Source organism: Lepidochelys kempii, chromosome 19 (assembly GCF_965140265.1).
Source record: "Lepidochelys kempii isolate rLepKem1 chromosome 19, rLepKem1.hap2, whole genome shotgun sequence".
Classification (NCBI taxonomy): domain Eukaryota; kingdom Metazoa; phylum Chordata; order Testudines; family Cheloniidae; genus Lepidochelys; species Lepidochelys kempii.
The window spans coordinates 17,580,504-17,601,555 of NC_133274.1; the positions used below are offsets into that span (position 1 = coordinate 17,580,504).

General features: G+C 54.4%; 1 protein-coding gene across 1 annotated transcript in view; it reads right to left on the reverse strand.

Moving 5' to 3' along the window:
* The window catches only part of FOXO6 (forkhead box O6), a 96,039-nt gene extending 75,235 nt beyond the window's left edge, over nucleotides 1-20,804 (reverse strand). The window contains exon 1 of the mRNA XM_073317677.1: nucleotides 20,142-20,804. Within this exon, the coding sequence (XP_073173778.1) occupies nucleotides 20,142-20,582 (441 nt within the window). The 5' untranslated portion in view covers nucleotides 20,583-20,804. The remainder of the gene's footprint in view (nucleotides 1-20,141) is intronic.
* Nucleotides 20,805-21,052: the final 248 nt, after the last annotated feature.

The following is a 21,052-nucleotide window of genomic DNA, read 5'->3' on the forward strand; positions in this document are numbered from 1 at the left end:
GACAAGGACCCACTGTGCTAGGCACTGTACAAACACAGACCACAAAGAGGAGCCGACAGGGGCTGCTGTAACACAGATAATACATTTACACAGGCACACGCAGAGCAAGGGGTCTAGACTTCAATTTTAGAATTTGTTTTTAAAAAGTTCACATCAACTGCAATTTAAAGAGAAACGGCTTTAACAAAATCCCTGACAGCAGAGTTCTGCTTGGCTGAGCCTTCCCCTCTGCTGTGCTGTGAATTCAGCCTCCGCAGTCGCACAACCAGGCAGTCTACAGACCCAGCCAGCCTGCTCACGTTGTCCAAATGCAGTACGATGCAGGAAGGAGCCCAAGAGCCGATGCGAAGGAAAGCAAGGAAATAAACATCTCCCTCTGGAATACTCCTCAGGGCTGGTCTCAATCCTGCAATTGAATCGATGTGGGCAGCCCCAATGGGGTCATGTGCAGACACAAGGGTCTGCCAGAGTAGATCCAGCTGCAGAATTGGTGCCCGCATTGGCTGCATGGGGAACAGCATTTTAACAGCACACATGTGATTTGCACCTGAGGCCCCTTTCAGTGGGTCTCAGTTTTCCCTACATCACTGAAAAGGTGCAGTTTTCACCTCACTGTAATGCACATGAGCTGTCCTGAGGTAAAAACACAGCGCAGACCAGACACATCCGTTTTAGTGCACAGTAGCTAGGCCAGGCTAGGTTAGCACCAGGGCTGAGTTCGCCTTGTTTACCTCCTGGTAAAACCAGAGCACCTGGCTTTCGCTGGGCTTTTCCCTCGGGATAGCTCATGAGCACTAGTTCACCCGAGGCAAGAAACTGCCTTTTTTATCAGTGAGGACAAGGCTTCACTTAATAAAAACAAACCACAAAGACACACAATCTCTCCTTTTACTGATTAACATAAAATCATGCTCCACCATGATTTACACACATTATTAGCCTGGTGTCCCATAGGAAATTTCACCAGTGGGACCTGCAATTAATACCTGTAACATAATAGAGTTGATTATAATAATTGCCATGATAATTACGTGACACCCTGGGAAGGGCGGGGGGAGAAAGCCTTGCAAAACAGGCTCTTTGTCTTTACCTTTTTGCTTTCTCCCCAGCTTGCAGGTATCAGCCGGCAATGGACAAACCCCATTTTAAAGGACTCTTAATAATGCTGTAATTTCCCTTTGCAGTGAAAGTTTTCCAAACAGTCAAAGCCTCAAAACAAAGCAATGATTGTTCCTATTAGCATTAAATTCTACTCTAGGAGAGAGAATAAATCAAACATGGGGATTCAATTCAAAACAGAACTATAAAAAATCCAATAATGATTTTTAATATTAATAAGAAAAATATATTGTTATGCACTCTTAGCATTTAAACTTCTAATCCAATCAGTGCAAAGTGCAGAGATAAATCACAGGAGCAGAGGAACCAGGAGCAGCCATCAAGCATGCAGCAACAAAACGCTGTCTCACAGCCCTGGGACAGAAGTAGGTTTGACAGTCTAAAAAAAGGGGAGGGATCGGGGGGGGGGGGGGGCTTATCAGCCTGTCACTCCAGAACAAGCTTGTTCATTGCCTCTCTGCAGCTCTCCATGTACCCCGCATCCCAGGTACAGGGTATGGAGGGGCTAAAAAGGCAGGGCAACTCAGATGCTCCTCTCACCTGGAGACCCCAACCCAACCAAGGGGTTGATGACACAAGTCCTATTTGTTAAGCTGCCACATGCAACTGTATTTGCTCAGCGTTTAGGAACATAGGACGTGCTGTACAACATCAGACCATGCAACCAACCTGCTTCCAACAGCTGATGGTGTCCAATGGTACGGGAGGGCAAAACTCCCCTATTATAAGCCACCTAGTGTTGAGCAGCACTGCCTGGGTATGGGGGGGTTCCTCTCCCCTTTGGCATTTAGTTTATGCACTGAAGCATGCAGGTTGATTCTCCTTATCTAAATACAGAACTGCAGGGATTCCTGTTAAAATACACACGCACGCACGCGCACACACTAAAGGAGCCTGCATTAGGCAGCCATCCAAGGGCCCAGCAAAAACTGGATGCTTAGTACAGGTGGGTCTTAAATACAAAGTCAGTTTCATGTGGTTTCAGTGGTTCTTTTGCTTTCTCCTTCCTGTATCAATTGTTGATTTCTTTGGCTGCCTTATCTTGGATGGCAGCACTGGTACCGGCTAGAATCGCATCTCTGGGGCTCTGTTCTCAGTACACAGGTAAGCACCTGGATCATGCTCAGCATTTCAGACTTCATGCAGTGTGGTTTTACGGCACAGGACAGAAGCCACTCAATGAGCAGCTATTCTGTACACATATCACTCAAGGGATGACAAAGAGCCCCAGCTTAAAAGGCCTAATCAGTTGATCAGCACCAGCTCCCACTGACTTCTAGCGTTATGGGTGCTTAGCACTTTTGAAAAGAAGGGTCCACATGACCACTTTTACACATCACTATGTGGTTCATTGTAGAGCCATGTTTCCTGCTGGTTCTTGGCCCCAGGCTGGTGCAGGTCTCTTTGAATTAAATGGGGAATGTGACTTCTTATTAGTGGACTCCTATGACATTTTCTCAATTTACATTGCACTGTTGCACAACACATCGAGTAACAATATACTAACACTTCCATGGTTGTAATCGCAGGTTGTGAGCTCCCCAAGGCAGGGGCCAGGCATTCTTACCAGTGTGGAAGAATCTAGCACATTGTGGGCGCTACCATAAACTAATCATCACCCTAATCACAATAACACCCTATTGTAAATCATGGTTTACTCACCATGGGATCCTAGGTGAGCTAATAACAGATAATGGTCAGCAACTCACCCGTGACTCATCCTGGCACTTCTCTTTGCTTTATCAGCTCAAGCACTACTGCGCACACCCAAGTGGGTCAGCAGGAAAGTTGAAGCAAACAGCAAAGACCTTGATAAAAGAAATTGGGCAGATCCCAGGGCTCCCTGTTCAGCAGGATGAGAACATGGCAGCACCCCCTCAGGCTCCATTCGGGTCAACAGATGCGGTGAGTTGGAAGCAGAGGATCACAGCCCTTAGCGCTAACATCTAAGAAGCTTCTTGAGTTGAAGGCAAGTTAACCCCAAAGTAGTTACACGAGTGTGAGGCACCAGGAAATGGCAACAGAAGGAATGCCCCGGCAGGAGTGCCAAATGGCTCCCTCCCCCTCAAGGGGAAGAGAAGTAGAATCCAAACAGGAAGTGACTGATACTGCTGGCAATGACCAACCAAGGAACAGAGGATAGACAGACAGACAGACACTCCCCCTACATCTCAGGATTGTTGTGAGGTGCAATTAACTCATGTTTGTCAAATGTTTTGAGATGCTTGGATAGGAGGCTAACAAAGAGGAATGGATTGTAGTTTATTCATTGACAGGTTTCAGAGTAACAGCCGTGTTAGTCTGTGTTCGCAAAAAGAAAAGGAGGACTTGTGGCACCTTAGAGACTAACCAATTTATTTGAGCATGAGCTTTCGTGAGCTACAGCTCACTTCATCGGATGCATACCGTGGAAACTGCAGAAGACATTATATACACACAGAGACCATGAAACAATACCTCCTCCCACCCCACTGTCCTGCTGGTAATAGCTTATCTAAAGTGATTATTCATTATTATTATTGCACGTTTAAAGCCGGTGCATCATAAAGCATTTCTGCTCCAGCTTTCTTTTAGAATATTTGATCAGATGTTCTTGGGGCAGGAGACAGACCTGACAGAGCCTCATTATCACATTCCTGTTCTTGGCACTGATTGGTCAACTATTTAGCCACTTAATAATGCCTTTGATTACATCTCTGTCTCCATAGAGGTGATTACTCTGAGGGAGACCAAAGGAATTGGCCTAGAAATGAGACGCAATCATGTCCAGTGATGAGCTTTATGTATTTTAACTTAAAATAAAAAGTGAAAATATTCAGAGCCAGGTTTTCAGAATTGCCTCGGCACGCACAGAATGCGTGCAAGCCGCTAGTCCGGTTGCATGCAGCTGATGTCTACCTGGACATCTCCTCACATGCAGGTTCTGAAACCGCACTGCATTTGCGTACGCTGTGCACACAATTCGTACTGTGCCTAAATCTTCGTAATGGGACAATATGGTCATTGATTCACTGCATGAGCCAACAGCTCCATAGTATCCCATGAGGCGCCTGAGTGCTCAGCACATCAAGTCATCAAACTGGCCGAACAACCCACGTGTAGCAGGGTCTCAATAAGCGTCAGGCTTGTGATGCCTAGAGCCACTGGTTCAGCTCCTAGCAAGGCTAGCTCAGCCCTCACCACTTCGATATTGATAAACCGAGCTCCGTGCACTTGGCCATGTGGGGTCTTTGGGGGTGAGCCTTTGTGCCCTTTAAGGTACGAGAGCACTTTTTATCGAAGCTGGGTTCCCCAAACTCCCCCTCGTCCTCCCACTATTGTGAAACCTGCTGTCTGCTGCCCAGCCCCCCAGAGGTGGCTGCATTTCCATATTGCACAAGTGCTGCCTGAGACGGCACTCAAGCCCAGACATGGTCAGGGAGACTGCAGGCCCCTGCCGCAGCACGCTGAGGAGGGCACAGCCAGGAAGTGCACCGGGATCTCTCAGGGTGACAAAGGCTAGTCAGACTGACATGATGATGATGAACTGGCATCACTCTCTGCACTAAGAAGCTGAGATTTTCTGGGATCAAGGTTCTTTCTCCCCACCAGACAGGGGACAAACAGGTGGGGAGAGCACCCTGAACAGTGGGAATCTCCTGGAGGCCGAGGGTCTGGTTCTCTGGTCTGCTGTCTGGTCTGCAGCCGTTCTAAGACAGACACATTACCGGGCTCTGTGCCTTCGGCCGTACAGTCCTGCCGGCGGGCGGAGGTGAAAGCTAGTCCTTGTTCTCAGCCGCCCAGCCAGGTTACTGTCTAATCGGGGGGTGGGGGAGTGGCCGGCAGCCCAGGACTGTCAGTGTGAAAGACAAGATGCTTTCCCGGGGACGAGCTTAGCGGGCAGGCCTAGGTGGGGAAAGCTGTGGGCCACACTGAAGGCAACTCGAGTTGGGCCCCTGAAGTCAGGTGAGAGCAGGAGGCTGAACGGCCAGTTGCCCTTGGATAAAAGCCAGCGTCAGACATGAGTGAATGAGCCCAGTTGGCGGGGGGGCTGTTGAGCAAGGGGCCCTCGCTACCTGCCTCCCCTGCAAGAGACAATCCGCCCAGAGGTGCAGGTCTGTCCCCAGCATTTGACACATACTAACGAATGGGGCCTGTGCCTGGGGTGGGTAACGAGCATTGTCCCCCTTTTACAGGGGGCAGAGCCAGGGCAGAGAGAGGGCAAGGGAACTGCATAAGGTCACCCTGGAGTCAGTGTCAAGTTCCTGGCTCCCGGTCATACTCCCTGCACACCGGCCCACATCCCTACAACCTGCTCAAGCCCAGCTCCCAACGACCCCCACCCCTTCCCTCTGCTGATAAACCATGAGACCTCTCCGGGCTCTAATGGTTCCTTAGCACCTTCCATGCCAGGACTGGCCAGCTGGGAGCAGCGCTGACCAGAGCCTGCAGGCCCCACTCTGCAGGGCAGGAATCCGAGCTGGCAAAGCCCCACGTGCTCCCATCTCCTCCAGACCCGGGGTCCGAGGCTCCTCCCTGGAGTTCAGTTCCCGGAGGGCCTGCTCCTCCCACCCCACATGAAAGGAGCCAGACTCCCTGGGAGACAACAAAGGCTGCTCAGAAGAGGAACGGGGTGTCTAGAGAAATGCCAGACGAGCCGCCCTGCACGCGAGGGCGTTGGGGCAGAGGAACACTGCGCGTTCACTGCAAGACCAAATCCAGGGAACGCTGGGGGTGAGTGGGGGGCTGGGGGCAGTGAACTTTTGAACCTGCAGTCTGCAGATCCACGCATTACCTTAACACAAGTTAAAAATAAACGTCTCGTCTCTTTGAACAAGTCTGTCTGCAATTACTGCTTGGCATGTCTGCTTCGGCGCGTCTCAATCGCTGGCATCGTGCCAGGTGGCTTCTAAGAACCCTTTTTTTCTGAGCAAATCAAAGGTGTCTGCTCGGCTTCTCTGTCTCGGCCTCCCCCGAGCTCCCCGAGACACTGCGTGTTCTTCAAAAGCACCCCTGAGCTCCAGCCCCTTTGATACCCACAGCTCTACAAAAAGGCTCCTTCTTCCTTTCTCAGCCCCCTGAAGAGATGGGGAACTCTCCTCCCCAGCCCCCCAAAGAAAGGGTGAGGGGCAGAGGAGGGTGGGGTCAGCCCAGCCGGAGGTGTGGTTAAGGGCCAGCCTGCTGCGTTATTCCCCCAGTTTGATTGTCACAATATTTACCCGTATCTTCTGTGCACACCCACTAAGCAATTATACAGATAGACAGGGGGTGGGTGTGTAAATGCACAAGGGGGCAGGGGTGAACGTGTATATATGGCAGTCATGAGCACGTGGGGTGAATATGCTGGGTGTCTGTGTGTGCACAGAGATGGTGGTGCGTATGTTGTGTGTGCTCATGTGAACATGTGGGGAATGTGTAATATGTGCTTGTTTACACATGGGCATTTCAGTGTGTAAAGTGTGTATAAGTGTACTTGTGTGCCCTAATGAGGGCATTAGTGTTGTGTGTGCACAACACAGGAGTGCTAGAGTGTATGTCCAAGTGTGTGTGAGCAAAGGGCACGCATTTGTGTGCGCAGTATGACAATGTGTGCGCACAGGAGGCTGCACTAGTGAGCATGAGGGAGGCATGACCACGTGGGGTGTATTTACTTTGCACTGAACGTGTGTCCGAGTGACGTGTCGTAACCAGTTCTGTGCTGAACGCCCAGAGACTGTGGTGATGGGCCCTGGAAAAGGCAGCTAGTTGTGATAGCAGAAGTGACATTGCAAACGGAGGCTCTCTGCCACATTGAGGGTGCCCCTCTGCTCTGTGTGTGTGTGCATCACTGGGGGGGGGGGGGGGGGGAAGTGCTCTCGTTCACTTTCCCAGGGGCTGGGGCTGCTGAGGCCAGACCTGGGTTTGGCCTTGCACAGGCCTCTCTCCGTTGCTTCAGCCCAGACACCAAGCAGCTCCAGTCTTTCCCCTCTCATTGCTGAATACACATGTTCTGGCCTCCACTGCTCTCAGATCCACATGGGCAGGGGGACAGACCCAGAGCTTGGAGTTCCTTCTCCCCACGCCTAAGGCAAACAGGGACCCCACCGTCATCCGCCAGCGCTGCACAACAACCATGACTGTGCTGGCTCCTGGAGGCCTCCCAACCACTCTCCGGGCAGGGCTGCGGGGGACATGCAGGGCCTGGGGGAGCAGCAAGATGAGCACATCTCCAGCTTATCCCACTATAACAACACACCGGAGGCACTGAGCAGCAGATGCAAAGCCAGGTACTCAACCCGTGAGCAGGGCTGGTCCATTCCCTCGACGACTCAGCCGTGTCGGGATCCACGGTAGGAAAGCTCGCCTTGTCCCCAGCCCCAGGACACAGCCGGGGAAGAGTGCAGGGACCGAGGCGTATGAAGAGGCTTCCAGACAACGGCGCAGGATGCAGCTCTCCCAAACCAGAGAGAGGCCGATGCGGACGCTGGGAAGAGAACGGGAAGACAGGCTGGCGTGGCGGGTGCTCAGGCAATGGAGAGTGTGAGAGACAGAGGGCTGCAAGAGCTCAGCTCTCCCTGCCAGACATTAACCCACGTGGGGAGTTAGAGCAAGGAGCTAACACTCCTGGGGTCTATACCCTCCTCAGCTACATGTGGGCTTTGCTGCTCTGTGCCTCAGTTTCCCCTACCTCCATGAGGGGCTTGTGGGAAGGTGTTAGCTGCTGCTGTACCCTACTCTGGGAAGCTGAGCTTTCCCTCTTTGCAAGGGGAGGGGACCCATGCCTTCCTCTGACTGCACAGCACCCAGCACCATGGAGCCCCGATCCCAACAGGTTCTACTGTGAGCGCCTGTGTTTCCCCTTCCTGGGGTGAGGCAGAGACAGGAAAGCAGCCCCTCTCCTCTGCCGGGTGAAAGCAATGTCCGTGTTGGGCTTTGGGCTCGCCTTGCTGGCAAGCAGCCAAGCCAACACATAATAATGAACAGATGCTGTCCAAAATGAGCTTCAGCAGCAAGCGGGTGACCTGTTCCAAGTGTCCTCCTGTAACCCAAAGTGTCTTTCACCTCACAATAGCCAGGCACCTTCAGCAGGCGAGAGGAGCGGACAGGAAGCATCTAGCTAATTAAATGCAATGGGAGCAGGGACAGGACAGCCAGGGGGAAATGAGCAGCTGACAGGGTGCTGCCGTGGGGGGCACAGCGGCAGGGTTGGAAAGGCAGCAATACACCCAGGCTGAGTCTGTGGCTTGGCACTAAGTGGATATTCACTCAAGTGTTCCCGGGCAACTGAAGCACCAGCAGCAAAGGGGCACAGGGCCTATCCCTGGCAGTGAGGGCCAGGCAGCGGGACTGCTTGTGGGACCCCATGCATTAGCCTTAGCTCAGAGGTTCCAGTCCTTACCACCCTTGTGAGCAAAAGTTGTAACTGTCTGAGAGGGGCCTGGGCAATGAGCTGGGGCTGAGTGCAGGAGGGTCCACAAGGAGCCCGGCTCACTTGCACAAATGGCCCCAGGGCAGCCTCCACAAGCAAGAAGGGCAGCTGCAAGGTATTCTGGGAGCTCTTTGTAAGGAAGAAATCCACCTGCTGCACTCTGTGTTAACGGCAAAAAGGTGGTATGAGCGGCCCTACTCGGCCATTCCCTACCTTCGGAGGCCTTGACTTGCCCCCTTAATGTTCTTTTCTTTGAATGTCATTTATTGTGCGTCATTTCCTAGGTTCTTAAAAAAGCAAACTGACATTTCCCTCCCCCCCCAATTCCATCACATGGCATCATACTGACATCATGGGTCATCAGCGGGGAATCCACCGTGCAGGCCTCTGCAGTACTGGCCACAGACTCTTCTGCTGCTGGTGTCTCCACGTCTGACCCCTTCCACCCTGGCCAATGTCCTGTCCTTCATCCCCTACCCAGGCCTAGTCTCCCTCCAACCCAGGTCCTTGTCTGATCTCAGTCTTCCCCCATTTGCTCCCAGTCCCAGCTTCTGCCCAAGCTGCTTCTCCCAACTGACTCCCTCCACAGCTCCCAGCTCGTATTCCCTCCCTCTGCAGCCATCACACAGCCGAGCCGCCTCCCGCATCTTGCCCCAGGACAGCAGTAAGAGCACAGAGGACACCTCTCCCTACCCTCATTTCTGGTGCCCAGAGTTGCATCGGTCCCAAACAGCTGGGAGACGCAATTGCAGGGGAGTCCTGTCCAGCCACTGCAGCCTGGCCTGCAGCATGCCGAGTGCAGCTGGAATCTACAGGGAATTTAGCTGCAAGTTCTAACAAGTCTCTACTGAGCATGTGCAAACTGTGATTGCTCAGCAGTTTATAACTGAGCCAAACGTGGGTTTTCTTTTTTCTTCCTGAGAACAGTAGAAGACACATCCCTGCCACTAGGCTGACCCCTGACAAACTTCAAGTCCCGGCTACAAACGATGAGGTGCTAGCCCTTCTATAGAAACAGAAGGGTTCTTTTAACATCAGCAAAGCAACATATTTTCCCTCATTTCATTCTTGAAAACAGCTGAACCGTTTTCACTGAAACTTTCCAAAACATTCTGCCTGAGGTGGACACCCAGAGTGGAAAGTTTCAGCCCAAACGGCTCATGCTTGGCAAAGTTATAAGCAACTGAAAACAGGGCCTTCTAATGGAAAGGGCAAACAATTATACATGGCGCTACCAGAATACCAGCCCTGGGGGGTGGGGGTGGGAGCGATGTAAGAGGTAAACGGGGGTGGCTCCTAAAATGTGACCTTTGATGGGCACTCGGAGAACAGGAGCAGCCCACCCTTCCATAGGCAGTCGGGGAGGATCTGTTGGCTCCTAAGGTATGTGCCCCACATATTCTGAAGGAATCCACGCTCCTTGCCTTTCTGCCATCACCGCTGGCCTGCCAGGAGATGGACCATGTTGCCCGGTGGGAACGTGCTGTGAAGCACTTGGGGGATGGGACACCATGCCTGTGAGCCTTCTCTCCAGGCTCTTTGCAGTACCCCAGGTAGCGCAAGGCCAGCGCTGGGACATAATGCAGTCCAGTGGTCGAAGCACACCAGCCTCATCATGTATGGAGAGAGAACAGGGGACCCTGCTATTTCCTGATTTCCCTCTTGCTCCCCTCCCTGCCCACACTGAGGATATCTAAAATTAGAGGCCCGATCCTTGGCTGGAGTAAAATGATGTAACCCCATGAGCTTCAATGGGCCGATGGTGATTTACACCAGCCGAGAATGTGGCCCTAGAGCAGTAGGCAGGGTGCACAGACACCATTCCCAGCAGGAAGTGTCACTAGGAAATCACAATCCAAAGGGCAGCAGCATGGAGCAGATCCTGGGGCCCATTCCTGGTACCTCAGCACCTTTAATGACCTGGGCCCTTCTGCGTCCAGGAGCTCAGAGCAGCCACTGTGCTGAGACTGAACTGATCAGAGTCCACCCAAAATATTTACAAGGCCTTGTAAGTAGAATTCCAAATGCCAGGAAATCCATTTCCCAGCCCAGGAATCTGGCACTCACCTCCCAGTGTCAGGCTGCAGCGAGCGAGGGAGAGAGGCAGAGCCGGGGAGAGGCAGTAGCAGACTGGAGAGCGACCTCCTGGAAGTGCCCCTTCTAGTCCCCAGCAGCTGGCGTGTAGTTTATATTCCAGTGGTTATTAAAAATAAAGGGAAAAGAGAGCTCAGAGCAGAGCAAGCTGTTCATTTGGAGCCTCTCCCTGGGGGTTAATAAAGCCCCACTCACTGCTGTAGTATCATTTTTATGTTATCATAAAGCTGGACCATTTAGCAGGTTTGTGTTACTTCAGCAGTTAGCGCTGCATGAGAAGGAACTCAGAGGGGAAAAGAGGATGAAAACCTCCCCGAGAGCCCAGAGAAATGCTGTGGGGAGGAAGGGAGCCCCACCAGCAAGGATTCCTTGCGTTAATACCCCAGCTGCCCTCCCCCTGCCACCGCTAAGGGCCTCCCACACACACAGCTAAACCCCCAGGGTCTAGGAAGAGCTGGCGCCATCCCTCCCCACACTTCAAGAGGCATTGTCACCAACACATAGCTCCGAGGGATGGCCAAGGGATGCGACTGCCCCAGGGAGACAGGACAAAGGCTGATCCGCAGAGGGTTTCCCCTCTGCAGCAGCAACTACCCAGCCTGGATCCTCCTGGGCTGCAGAAGGGAGCATTTCTCCTGACATCAGCAGTGGGGCATGGGAACAAATCACCCCAACTTGGTCCTAGCTTGCAGGGAGGGACACAGACCCATCACCACAACAATCAGAGCCACCTGCTATGCTTAGTAGCCCCAGGGAATTGGGGTGACTGGCTGGAGGGTTCAAACCAGCATTCCCACCCTCGGTGGAGATGGCAAGAGAGGGGAAAGCCCAGAGCAGGGATTCAGAGCCCAGAGGGTCTCGTGCTCACTTCTGGTCCCCCAGGATCACAGTCACTGAGAGACCCTGGATCTGGGGAAGGTCATTTGGGGAGTTGATTGTTTGCCGAATTATGGTTCGTGTTTGAGGAGTAAAAATTGAGGGTTTTCTTGGGTCCCTTCCAGCCTCCACTGCACGCCGGGAGCTCAGGGGAACTGCTTAGGTCCGGTCAGTCCCTTCCCAGTCCCTGCTCCAGCAGGAGCAAAAGGGGTGGTGGCTCATGGCCCCACTTTGCCTAGGACCCATAAACAGAGAAGTTGCTGCCTCCACTGAGCCTTGTCCTAGGAGCAGGGAACATCCTGCTAATCATGCCTGGGGGCATTGTGTAAACCTGCTCCTGAAGAACCTCCATTAGGCAGGGGCCAGGAGCTCTGGTCACCCCATCCCTTTGGGTGTGAGAGTCATTCATTCCCCTCCAAATCACAGCCTGGAGCAGTCATGGCCAGGAGCTCCCTGCAAGTCCCTCTTCTCCGTGGACTCCAACTAACATCCTGCATCACTGGGGAACGATCTCCACGTATGGAGAGGAAGGGGAGTGGAGTACGGGAGGCATGGGGACTCCACAGGGGCCAGCCTCCGGGCAGCTGCTGCTGTACCGGCTGCCCAGGAGCAAAAGTAACTTTGCTCTCCGCTGCACGGGTGCTAATGGGAAGTTGAAACAACACTGGAGCCTGGTGAGTGGCCCAGGTGGTGCAGCATGGGTTCAAGTTGGCAGCCCCTGAGAGGCGAGGGCGTTTCCCCCAGGAGGGGCTAGAGGGAGAGCGTATCTGGGCTCACGAGGGCTGCTCAGCGACAGGTACAACAAGAGACAGGCAGCCCAGGCACTGCAGCTCTCCAGCTCCCCCTCACTCCCTGCCCCACCTCTCACTCCAGCCAGTCCGCCCCTCATTCCCACTTCTTGGCAGTGCAGAGCCTGCAGGAGACAGCTGCTCCCACGCTGCACTTTTCAGCCCATTTTGCTAACCCCCATGCAGACCTCCAAGGGCTTAAACCAGTTCCTGAAAGCAGCTGCCAGGAGGTTACAGCAATTTAACTGAACAGGTTTAAAATCACACCTCTCCTTAACCCAGGATAATGGCATGTGGACCAAGCCCCAGGCCCCAAAATCACCCTCAAAGCAAGCAGAGAAGCGAAGGGCTCTTTCTCTCCACGCAGCATCGGTGCTTTGTGCTGGGAGGAGCAGGCAATGGGCTGCAGCTGGCTGCTACCTGTCATTCCTCCACCCTCCTCCTGGGAGGGGGCACTGCGCTCCAGAAATGAATCCATCACTTTATAATGCCCCCTGCGTTTCTCACCTTGCTCTCGCCCTGGAGCAGGGTAGGAGGGGCCACACTACTCAGCCCAAACTGGAAATGTCCCAAGCAATGGGGTTTCCACCCTGCCCCTATCCTGAGCCTTCCCTGGCCTGAGCCACCCACTTGCCTATGGCCGCAGTGCTGTCCTGCTGAGGTGGTGTGCAAAGTGCACCATGGGACAGGGAGGGCACAGAAATTAAGGCTTTCGGCACTGTCAGAGCTACATCAAGCAGCCATCCACCAGCTGATTGCTTGAGTGTTCTATTTTGGACGTCAAACCGGAGCAGGCAGAGCCTTAGAACGCATCAGACCTGCTGCCTTTTGACGGAGGGTGTTGGTTTCCCATTAACAAGTGGAAAGCGTGAGCTGGAGCAGAAAACTTCAAGCGCTTTGGAATTGATAAAATAACAACTCCCTAATTAAGCAGAACTGTCAGTCACAGGCACTGGCTGCCCGGCCCCGGGAAAAAGCAGCGGTTTCCAGCACACGTGCCTGGCATAACAGAACAGAGGGTGTGCTACCACTCACACTGCACGCTGGGGGTCCCCAGGACGTGCCCCAGAGCAGAGCTCCCCTTTAGCCACTGGAAGCAGCACAGCCTAAAGGTCTGAATACAATGGAGACCAGGAGCCAAGACTCCTCTGTCCCATTCCAAACTTTGACTGTGGGCATGTCATTTAAACACCATGCCTCGGTTTCCCCAAGTGTAAGACAGGGCTACTGCCACCCACTCCATTGGAGGGGATGTTAATGATTGCAAAGTGATGTGAGCCCACTGAATGAAGGTTTCAGAGTAGCAGCCGTTTTAGTCTGTATTCACAAAAAGATTCACAAAAATAAATTGGTTCGTCTCTAAAGTGCCACAAGTCCTCCTTTTCTTTTCACTGGATGAAAGGGGCTCCAGGAGGGGAGGGGAAATGTGCTCTCATTATTCGGCTGCTCCAGCAGCTGTTCCCACCCTGAGGCTCGGGTAGGGGCAGAACACTGCTCCTGAGCAGCCTGTCATCTCCCCTGCAGGCTCCCAGATAGACCAGCCAAACTCAGATCCCCGTGCACTGTGCTTGCATTCTCTCACTGCAGGGACAAAGCCCACTCAGCCTTCCCCCAAGGACACGGAAACGATCACCCTGTGCTGGGGAAGGCTGTGCACAGCCATGTGTCAGGTCCAGGTATGGGGCAGGAGGAAACGGCTGTGAATGCTAAAGATAGGGTGACCAGACAGCAAGCGTGAAAAATCAGGACATGGGATGGGGGGGGGGGAAGGGGTAATAGGAGCCTATATAAGAAAAAGACCCCAAAATCAGGACTGTCCCTATAAAATCAGGACATCTGGTCACCCTAGCCAAAGAATGCCCAGGGCCAACCAAGGAGCAGTGTGTGTGCAGGAGAGATTCCCAAAGATACCCACCTTCCCTTTAGTCGCCATACGCAGTAGGTTGGCCCTGAAAGACGTATTCAAATCCTGGAGAGCCCCCTTCCGAACAATAGCTCTGCTGAGCACCAGGCATGGCTGTGTGGGGTTGTGGGGAGGAGAAATGCTGCATGTCTAGTGATGAGAGCAGAGTAGGAATCAGGTCTGCTGTGCTCTGTTGCTAGCTCCAAAAGGGGTTAAAGTAGGAGCTCCTGGTTCGGTTTTTGGCTCTGAGAGGAAGCCCGGTCTAGCGGTTAGAGCAGAAGCCATGCACTTCTATTCCTGGCTCTGGATGGGGGCGGGGGGCGGTGTCCAGTGGGCAGAGAAGGTCAGGAGTCAGGATTTGGCTCCCAGTTCTAGCACTGCGTAGCCTGGGGCAAGTCACCCAGGAAATGAGGCTAGAGCTACCCCTTTGCACATCAGCCTCGCCCTCGCACAGGGCAATGCACTGGGAGCATGACACTTGCACAGGGAGCTAATTAAAGGCAAAGCCCTGTTATCCAAGACCCCCGTCCAACACTCCTGTCAGTAATGAAACGCTTTAAAGCCAGGCTTGGGGCAGGAGGAGAAGAGCAGCCTCCGCAGGCTCTGCAATGAGCAGCTCATTACTACAAGCTTGTCTGCCCCCTACTCCAGTTACACCCGCTGCCAGCACTGGTGCCAGGTGAGGGGGCATTCAGGGGAGTGTAGCACCATTAGCACCGTGGAGGGGGCTGTGCATCGAGGGGAGGGCATTCCCAGGGAGCCAGGCTTGGTTCTGCTGGGGCAGGTTGGGGAGGAAGGCAGCTGTACTGCAGGCCGGGGATAGGGAACAGACAGGACAGTGTGCAGGGCAAGGCTTAGAAAGCAGGGCGCAGACAGAGGCTGTCACTGCGTGGTGTGTACTTCGGCCTTTCAGCAGCTCCCTCCCAGCCCCCACTCACATCCACAGATTAAAAGGGCAGAACCTGTCTTTATTTCAGGGAGAAGGCTGAGGAGAGAAACGCCGTGCCAGCTCAGAGCACCGGGCCAGGCTCCCTGCTGCGCTACGTGGGGTGCTGCAAGTGAGACAGCAGGTCTGGCATTAAAGCCTTGGCACACTAGCACTTCATAGGGATGGCACACCAACACACCCCCTACCCCCAGTTCAGTCGTGGCTGCTACTGGACACGCAGGACTCGTTGATCCCAGCCAAGAAAGCCCAACGGTCTGGCTTAGCTCCATGGCAGCCTTGCTTCTTTGGCTGCTGGAGAAAAGGAGAAAGCGGTCCCCTCTGATGCACACAGGGATCAGCGGGGGTGCACAGGACAGAGGTTCAGAAAACACCACGTGAAGGACAGGGAGACCAAAGGGGTACTTAGCACATCAATCCAAAGCCCGCAGGGGTTGCTACAGGCCCCCCCAACAGCAAACACAGGCAGGGAATGTGGGTCCAGAGTGCCCTGGTACAGACAGGGAGAGAGCCATGTACCCACACAGGGCTCCTGGCTCGGGGGTACTGGAAACCCTTCTCTTCCCAAATTCACAAGGGCCATCTGCCCCAGAGAATGCTGCTGTCAGGACCCGCACAGAGGTGCTCTGCTGCATTCACGCTCACTATGGGGCCTTCCCGCTAAGTGTGCAACACTGGGAACTGGGCAGGCAGCTTGCCGACAGCTGTTCTTGTGTGGGAGGTGTCAGACACGGTCTGAATGTCATCGGGAGGCTGCAGGAGATGAGTCGTTACTAACTGCAGCTGTGCCACACTGCAGACAAACCCTTCTGCTCTCAGCCCAGGCAAGAGGCACAGAATCGCCGCTCGCCATCAGCGAGTGCGGGAACCACCTGCCATCCACGGGGACGGGTCCCCTCTGGCCAAGGCCCCGGAAGCAAATTGCACTCACCCCCCAATCCCTTTACCAATCCTCTGGGTCATGGAAGGCACCCGGCTGCCTGGGATTCCTTGGCCAAGCAGGGCGGATAGGTTTGCCCAGACAAAATGCCTACTAATGTCCAATAATGGCTGAGCACCTGACAGATCCTTTGTTCCTGCCTCCTTCCCCAGCTGCAGCAGCAGTGTCCCGAGCAGGAGTCCACACTCCTGCAGAGATGCCCTATGCTCCTCGGAGCAGAGCTGGGAGAGGCCCCAGCAGAACTTCTCCTCTCCAAGTGCACGATCCTCTCTTCTCCCTCAAGGCTGGTGCTGGGGCTCTAGACCCCATCCTGGCTCCAACCATGCTCCCAGCTTCGCTGCAGCATTCTAGGTTCCACTGGCTCCTTGCCTGGGTTATCCCCCCCTCCAATCATCTCTGTGGCCATAGCATCCACCTCAAACGGGGAGCAGTGTGGGGGGAGGGGGAGGGCCAGCAGCCACATCTGGCCAGGTGAGTCACTCTTTCCCAGCTTGCATGCCTGTCTCAGGGTGTCATTCCCCAGGGAGAACATGGTCCCACAAGGAGGCGGTGCTCCAGATGAAGCCCCTTTCATGCAAAACACTTGATGAAATCAGCAATCCCCCTCAGGGCTGGCAGCTACCCAACACAATCTTTGCTCCCGGGCTGCACATGCTGCTATAAGGTGCACACGGTGCTGTGAGGGTACGTGGCCCTCTCCAGAAGGTAGGTGAGAGACCCTCCCTGCCCCAAAGGGCAGACAAGGAGATGCTCTCCAGTCTCTGGGTGGGGAACAGAAGCAGCAGCGCAAGCTGCATCATGCACAAGTGCTCCCTAGTGGATGCTTCCGAGCAGCACCAGCCCATCATGCTATGAAGTTGTCTGGTCTCTTAGCAGGCTGCAGCGAGGCCGTGACATATAGAGAACAAGGTGCACTGGAGGGAATGCTGGGGATGGTCCCAATTCTGACACACCTGCTGTCCAGACAGGAAACCCCTTAGCACTCACCCTGTCCAAGGCTGGGCTGCAAAAGCAACAGCCACATTCAAGCCCTTACTGCTGCAAGGCCAAAGCTGTTGCTCATCCCGACTGCACGATTGCAAGCCCAGCCCTAGTACCGGCTCCACCCTGGTGGTTTGTGAGTGCCCTTGCCAAGGCTCTTCCACTGTGCTCATCTGAATCCTCAACCCTCTCAGTCTCCTTCTAGTGAGGTCATAGTTTGCAAACTTGCCCACCCCTCACCACTGATCCCACCCTCCCCAAGCCCCCTTCTCCCCTCCCACCACAGCAATAACAAGAATCCTTTATCCTTCCAGGAGCCCGTATATCTGGAGATCATACAGCATTTTTTACACTCATTAAATAACACAACATCCCAGAGAGCTGACAAGGGATAGGAAGGGAATCTCTTTACCCACTACTGAAATGCAACCACCTCTGGGGTGGAACGTGTCAGCTGCCTAAGAGCACCCAATAACATTTCAGTTCCCCAAGGAAGCCCAGCACTCAAAACCTCCAGTGATGGAATTTTGTGTTCTCTAAATGACTACCACTCAGACACCTTTCTAGTGTGGGACACATTTTCCCAGCCACCTTGTGCTGTCTCTGGCCCTTCCCAGTCCCTTGATACTTCAGTGGGTGTGTCTGCCACCAGTCCCTAAGCGCTGATTTCATGTGTTCTTTGGTCAGAGTGCCCCACATACTAATTCAGCTACAATTTTCTTCTTTACAGTGGAAGCTTCTACTGGGCACGTGTCTGTAAAATGGTCTCATTCTCCTCTGTTCTATTTAGGCTCCTTCTCCATGAGGATGGCCCTGAGGTTAAAGCACTGGACTGGGACTCAGGAGATCTAAGTTTGATTCCGGGCTCTGCTAAACACTCCGTGCGTCAGCGTGAGCAAGTCACTGCCTCTCTCTGGAGAGTTGGGATAACAATTCTCCTTTTGTCTGTCATGGCTACGTAAAGCATAAGCTCTCTGGGGCAGAGCCCATCTACACAACCACTAGCACAATGGGGCATGTTCTCAGTGGGGACCTCAGGGACTTTGCTAATACAAGTGACCACCATACTATCTGCACACCTGTGCTGCTGGAGTTAGTTCTTCACAAAGGTCTCATAGCAGCCAGGGACATCCCCTGGGGATGGAGCAGCCCAGCCTCCAAGTCATTAGGGAGAAGCGGGGGTAGGCTCAGCACGGACAGAAATGGGCACAGCTCCTCCTGACCCCAATGGGAGCTGGGTTCGCTAATGCCAGGACAGAGTTTGGCCCATATCCCACAGCAGCCCTCGTATTAATGAACACACTGCTTGTTACCCACTAATCACACTGGAGGCGACAGGGTTTAGGGGAGGGGTTAAGGGAAACCACCTCCTAGTTTACGGACACCATCTAGACACAAGGCAATCGCTCCGCTCTGCCAAGTGTTGCTAACATGAGGTGTGTCTCCAAGTGGCAGTCATTTTGTAAAAGTGCCCTTTCCGACCGGGCAGGGTGCTGTGACAGAGACAACGCCTCCGCTGGCAGGTGCGACTGAGCTCAGCACAGCCTCTCCCCCACCACTTGGCTCCAGGAGTGCCCGTGTAACAGCTCCACGGGAAAACACAGTAAGAGGGGAATCGATGGTTGCTGACAGAAATATTTAACAAACCAAAGGCAACAGCCTGCCAGTGAAACCAAATCCAGAGAGCAGAGGGCTGTGTGCGCGCACATGAGGGGAGGGAAGCACAGCACCTTCCGAGGGGAAAGACCTCTGTGCCTACTTTCCTCTCACCGCGCTGCAAGAGTTAAATCCTGATCTGCCCAAGACTCACACATGTACAGCGAAAGGAGCCTCACAAAGCCATTTCTCTGGAGCTCACCTGTCTGTGGAGAGCCGTCTGCCTCACTGCCGTCAGACAATTAGCAAGGCGACATCTCTCTGGGCAAACCAGGCAAATTTAGCTCTCCAACTGTAGGACGGGACTCCCCTAATCTCACTTTACTGACCACACAACAGAAGCACATTATGCTGCTGGGCAAATCCCAATCGTCCATGTAACCTCCCCATACTCACTTGCACCACAGTGCTGGGGATTGGCAGCACTGTAATTAATAATGCTCCAATGCTCACGTGTGGCAGGCAAAGACGGCTTATAGCACAGCACCAATTTTTATCCTGACAGACCGGGAGCCAAGACCGCTGTCACATGTCTGACTCCAGCTCTGCTGGCCACTAGCCCGGCCAGCATCTGAAAGAGGTGAGCCAGTCACTTCTCATGCGATAAAGTAGATATGGATTTCTCCCCTCTCCCCCAGACCTCTTGTTCTCAGACTCCTTCCTCTAAAATGCAACCCAAGAACAAAGATGTATAACATAACCACATGGAAAAAAGGGAGGGAAGGGGCAAGTCTCTGGTGTCATTCATCTGAATCAGGTTTCAATTAACACCAACAGGAGACAGAGCCATGCACACACAAGCACCTCCCTGCTTCTGCTGCCCAGGGTCCTTTCCAGGTGGGCAGGTGCATGGGCAGTTATAACACAGCGGCAGCAAGAACTCAATGCGAGAATGATCCCTCGGCCAGCTTTCAGGAAGGGGGAGGGCCATTCAAAATGGGTGAACAGGTGAACGGGAGCTGCTGTAGACAAGTTAGCCCGGTAGGGATCTCCCTGCTAACACACACAAGGCAACAGGAACCTCTTCTCTCTCCCCACCCTAGAGAAGCTGGGAAAACTTGCTGCTCCCCTGTATGCAGATGCACAAATGTGGATGGGAAATCTCTCCCAGCCCAGCTCTAGGTAAAACCAGAGCTCTGATCAAATAGATCAAGCTGCCCGTCCCCTAACCACACATTCACTGATATGGCCCCAGCCTCTGACCACATGCATCGCCTTAATGAAACTCCGCTCACAAGCAGGGACCTAGCAGGTATTTCTGATAGTACAGAGAGAGAAACTTGTCCGCTCCCCGCTTGGAAATGGGCAGCTGCAAGCGCAGCCCCTGACCACACAGATTAATTCAACGCAGCCTCTCTGGTAGCACACAGGGATTTAAATTAAACTTGGCTGGCGCCTGCGGGCAAGGAGGCGCGGGCACCGCTCCGGCCCCAGGCGGGGGCTGTACGTACCTTCCAGCCGGCAGAGCTGTTGCTGTCTCCTTTATCCTTAAAGTAGGGGACGTATCTGACCATCCAGTCGTAGATCTGGGACAAGGTGAGCCGCTTCTCCGGGGAGCTCTCGATGGCCTTGGTGATGAGGTCCGCGTAGGACAGGTTGCCCCAGGCATTGCGCCGCGAGTTCTTCGCCTTGCGGAGCTGTCCAACATCCGCCCCCAGCGAAGGCAGCGCCGAAGCGGCTTTGCGATCCGCCACGGCTCCCGTGTTCTCCGAGCCCTCTGCCGCTCCGCCGGCCGCGGGAGCTCGGGAGCCACCGGCTGCCGCCGCGCCTCCGTCCTCCTCCTCCCCGGGGAAGTCGGGGTGAGGCAGCGGCCAGGTGCAGGAACGGGGCCGGCTCTGGGGTTCAAAATCCGGGTCGATTTCAACCTGATGCGCCTGCCGCTTCTCTTCCATGTTCCCCCCGCTCCGCCTCCCCCGCGGAGTCACGGCAGGGTTCCGCACGGCCGGGGAGAGGGAGAGACGGCGGGGAGCCGACCGGGGCGAGCGCTCACGGGAGAGGCAGGGGCGGGGGAGGACGCCAGCCCCCGGGCCGACCCTGGAGTGCAGCGGGGCGGGGAGAAGAGGCCCCGGCAGCAGGGAGAGGACGCACAGCAGTCCGAAGCCAAGCGCCGGCACCTAGGAGGCAGCTGGTCCCAGCCCCATGGCAGCCCGCAGCAGTGTAACGCGAGAGCTCAGATGGGGGGCTGCACGATGGGGGCTCCCGAGGCAGGGAGGGGCGCGGAGCTCCCCCGCACGGAACGGCCCCAGTGCCGGGGGGCTCAGCCAGAGGCGCATGGCGGGCGGGGGCTGGCGAGGGCGGCTGCATCCATCGGGGCCAGGCTGGGGAGCGAGGGAGGCTGTTCAGTCAGCAACAGATGCTCCGG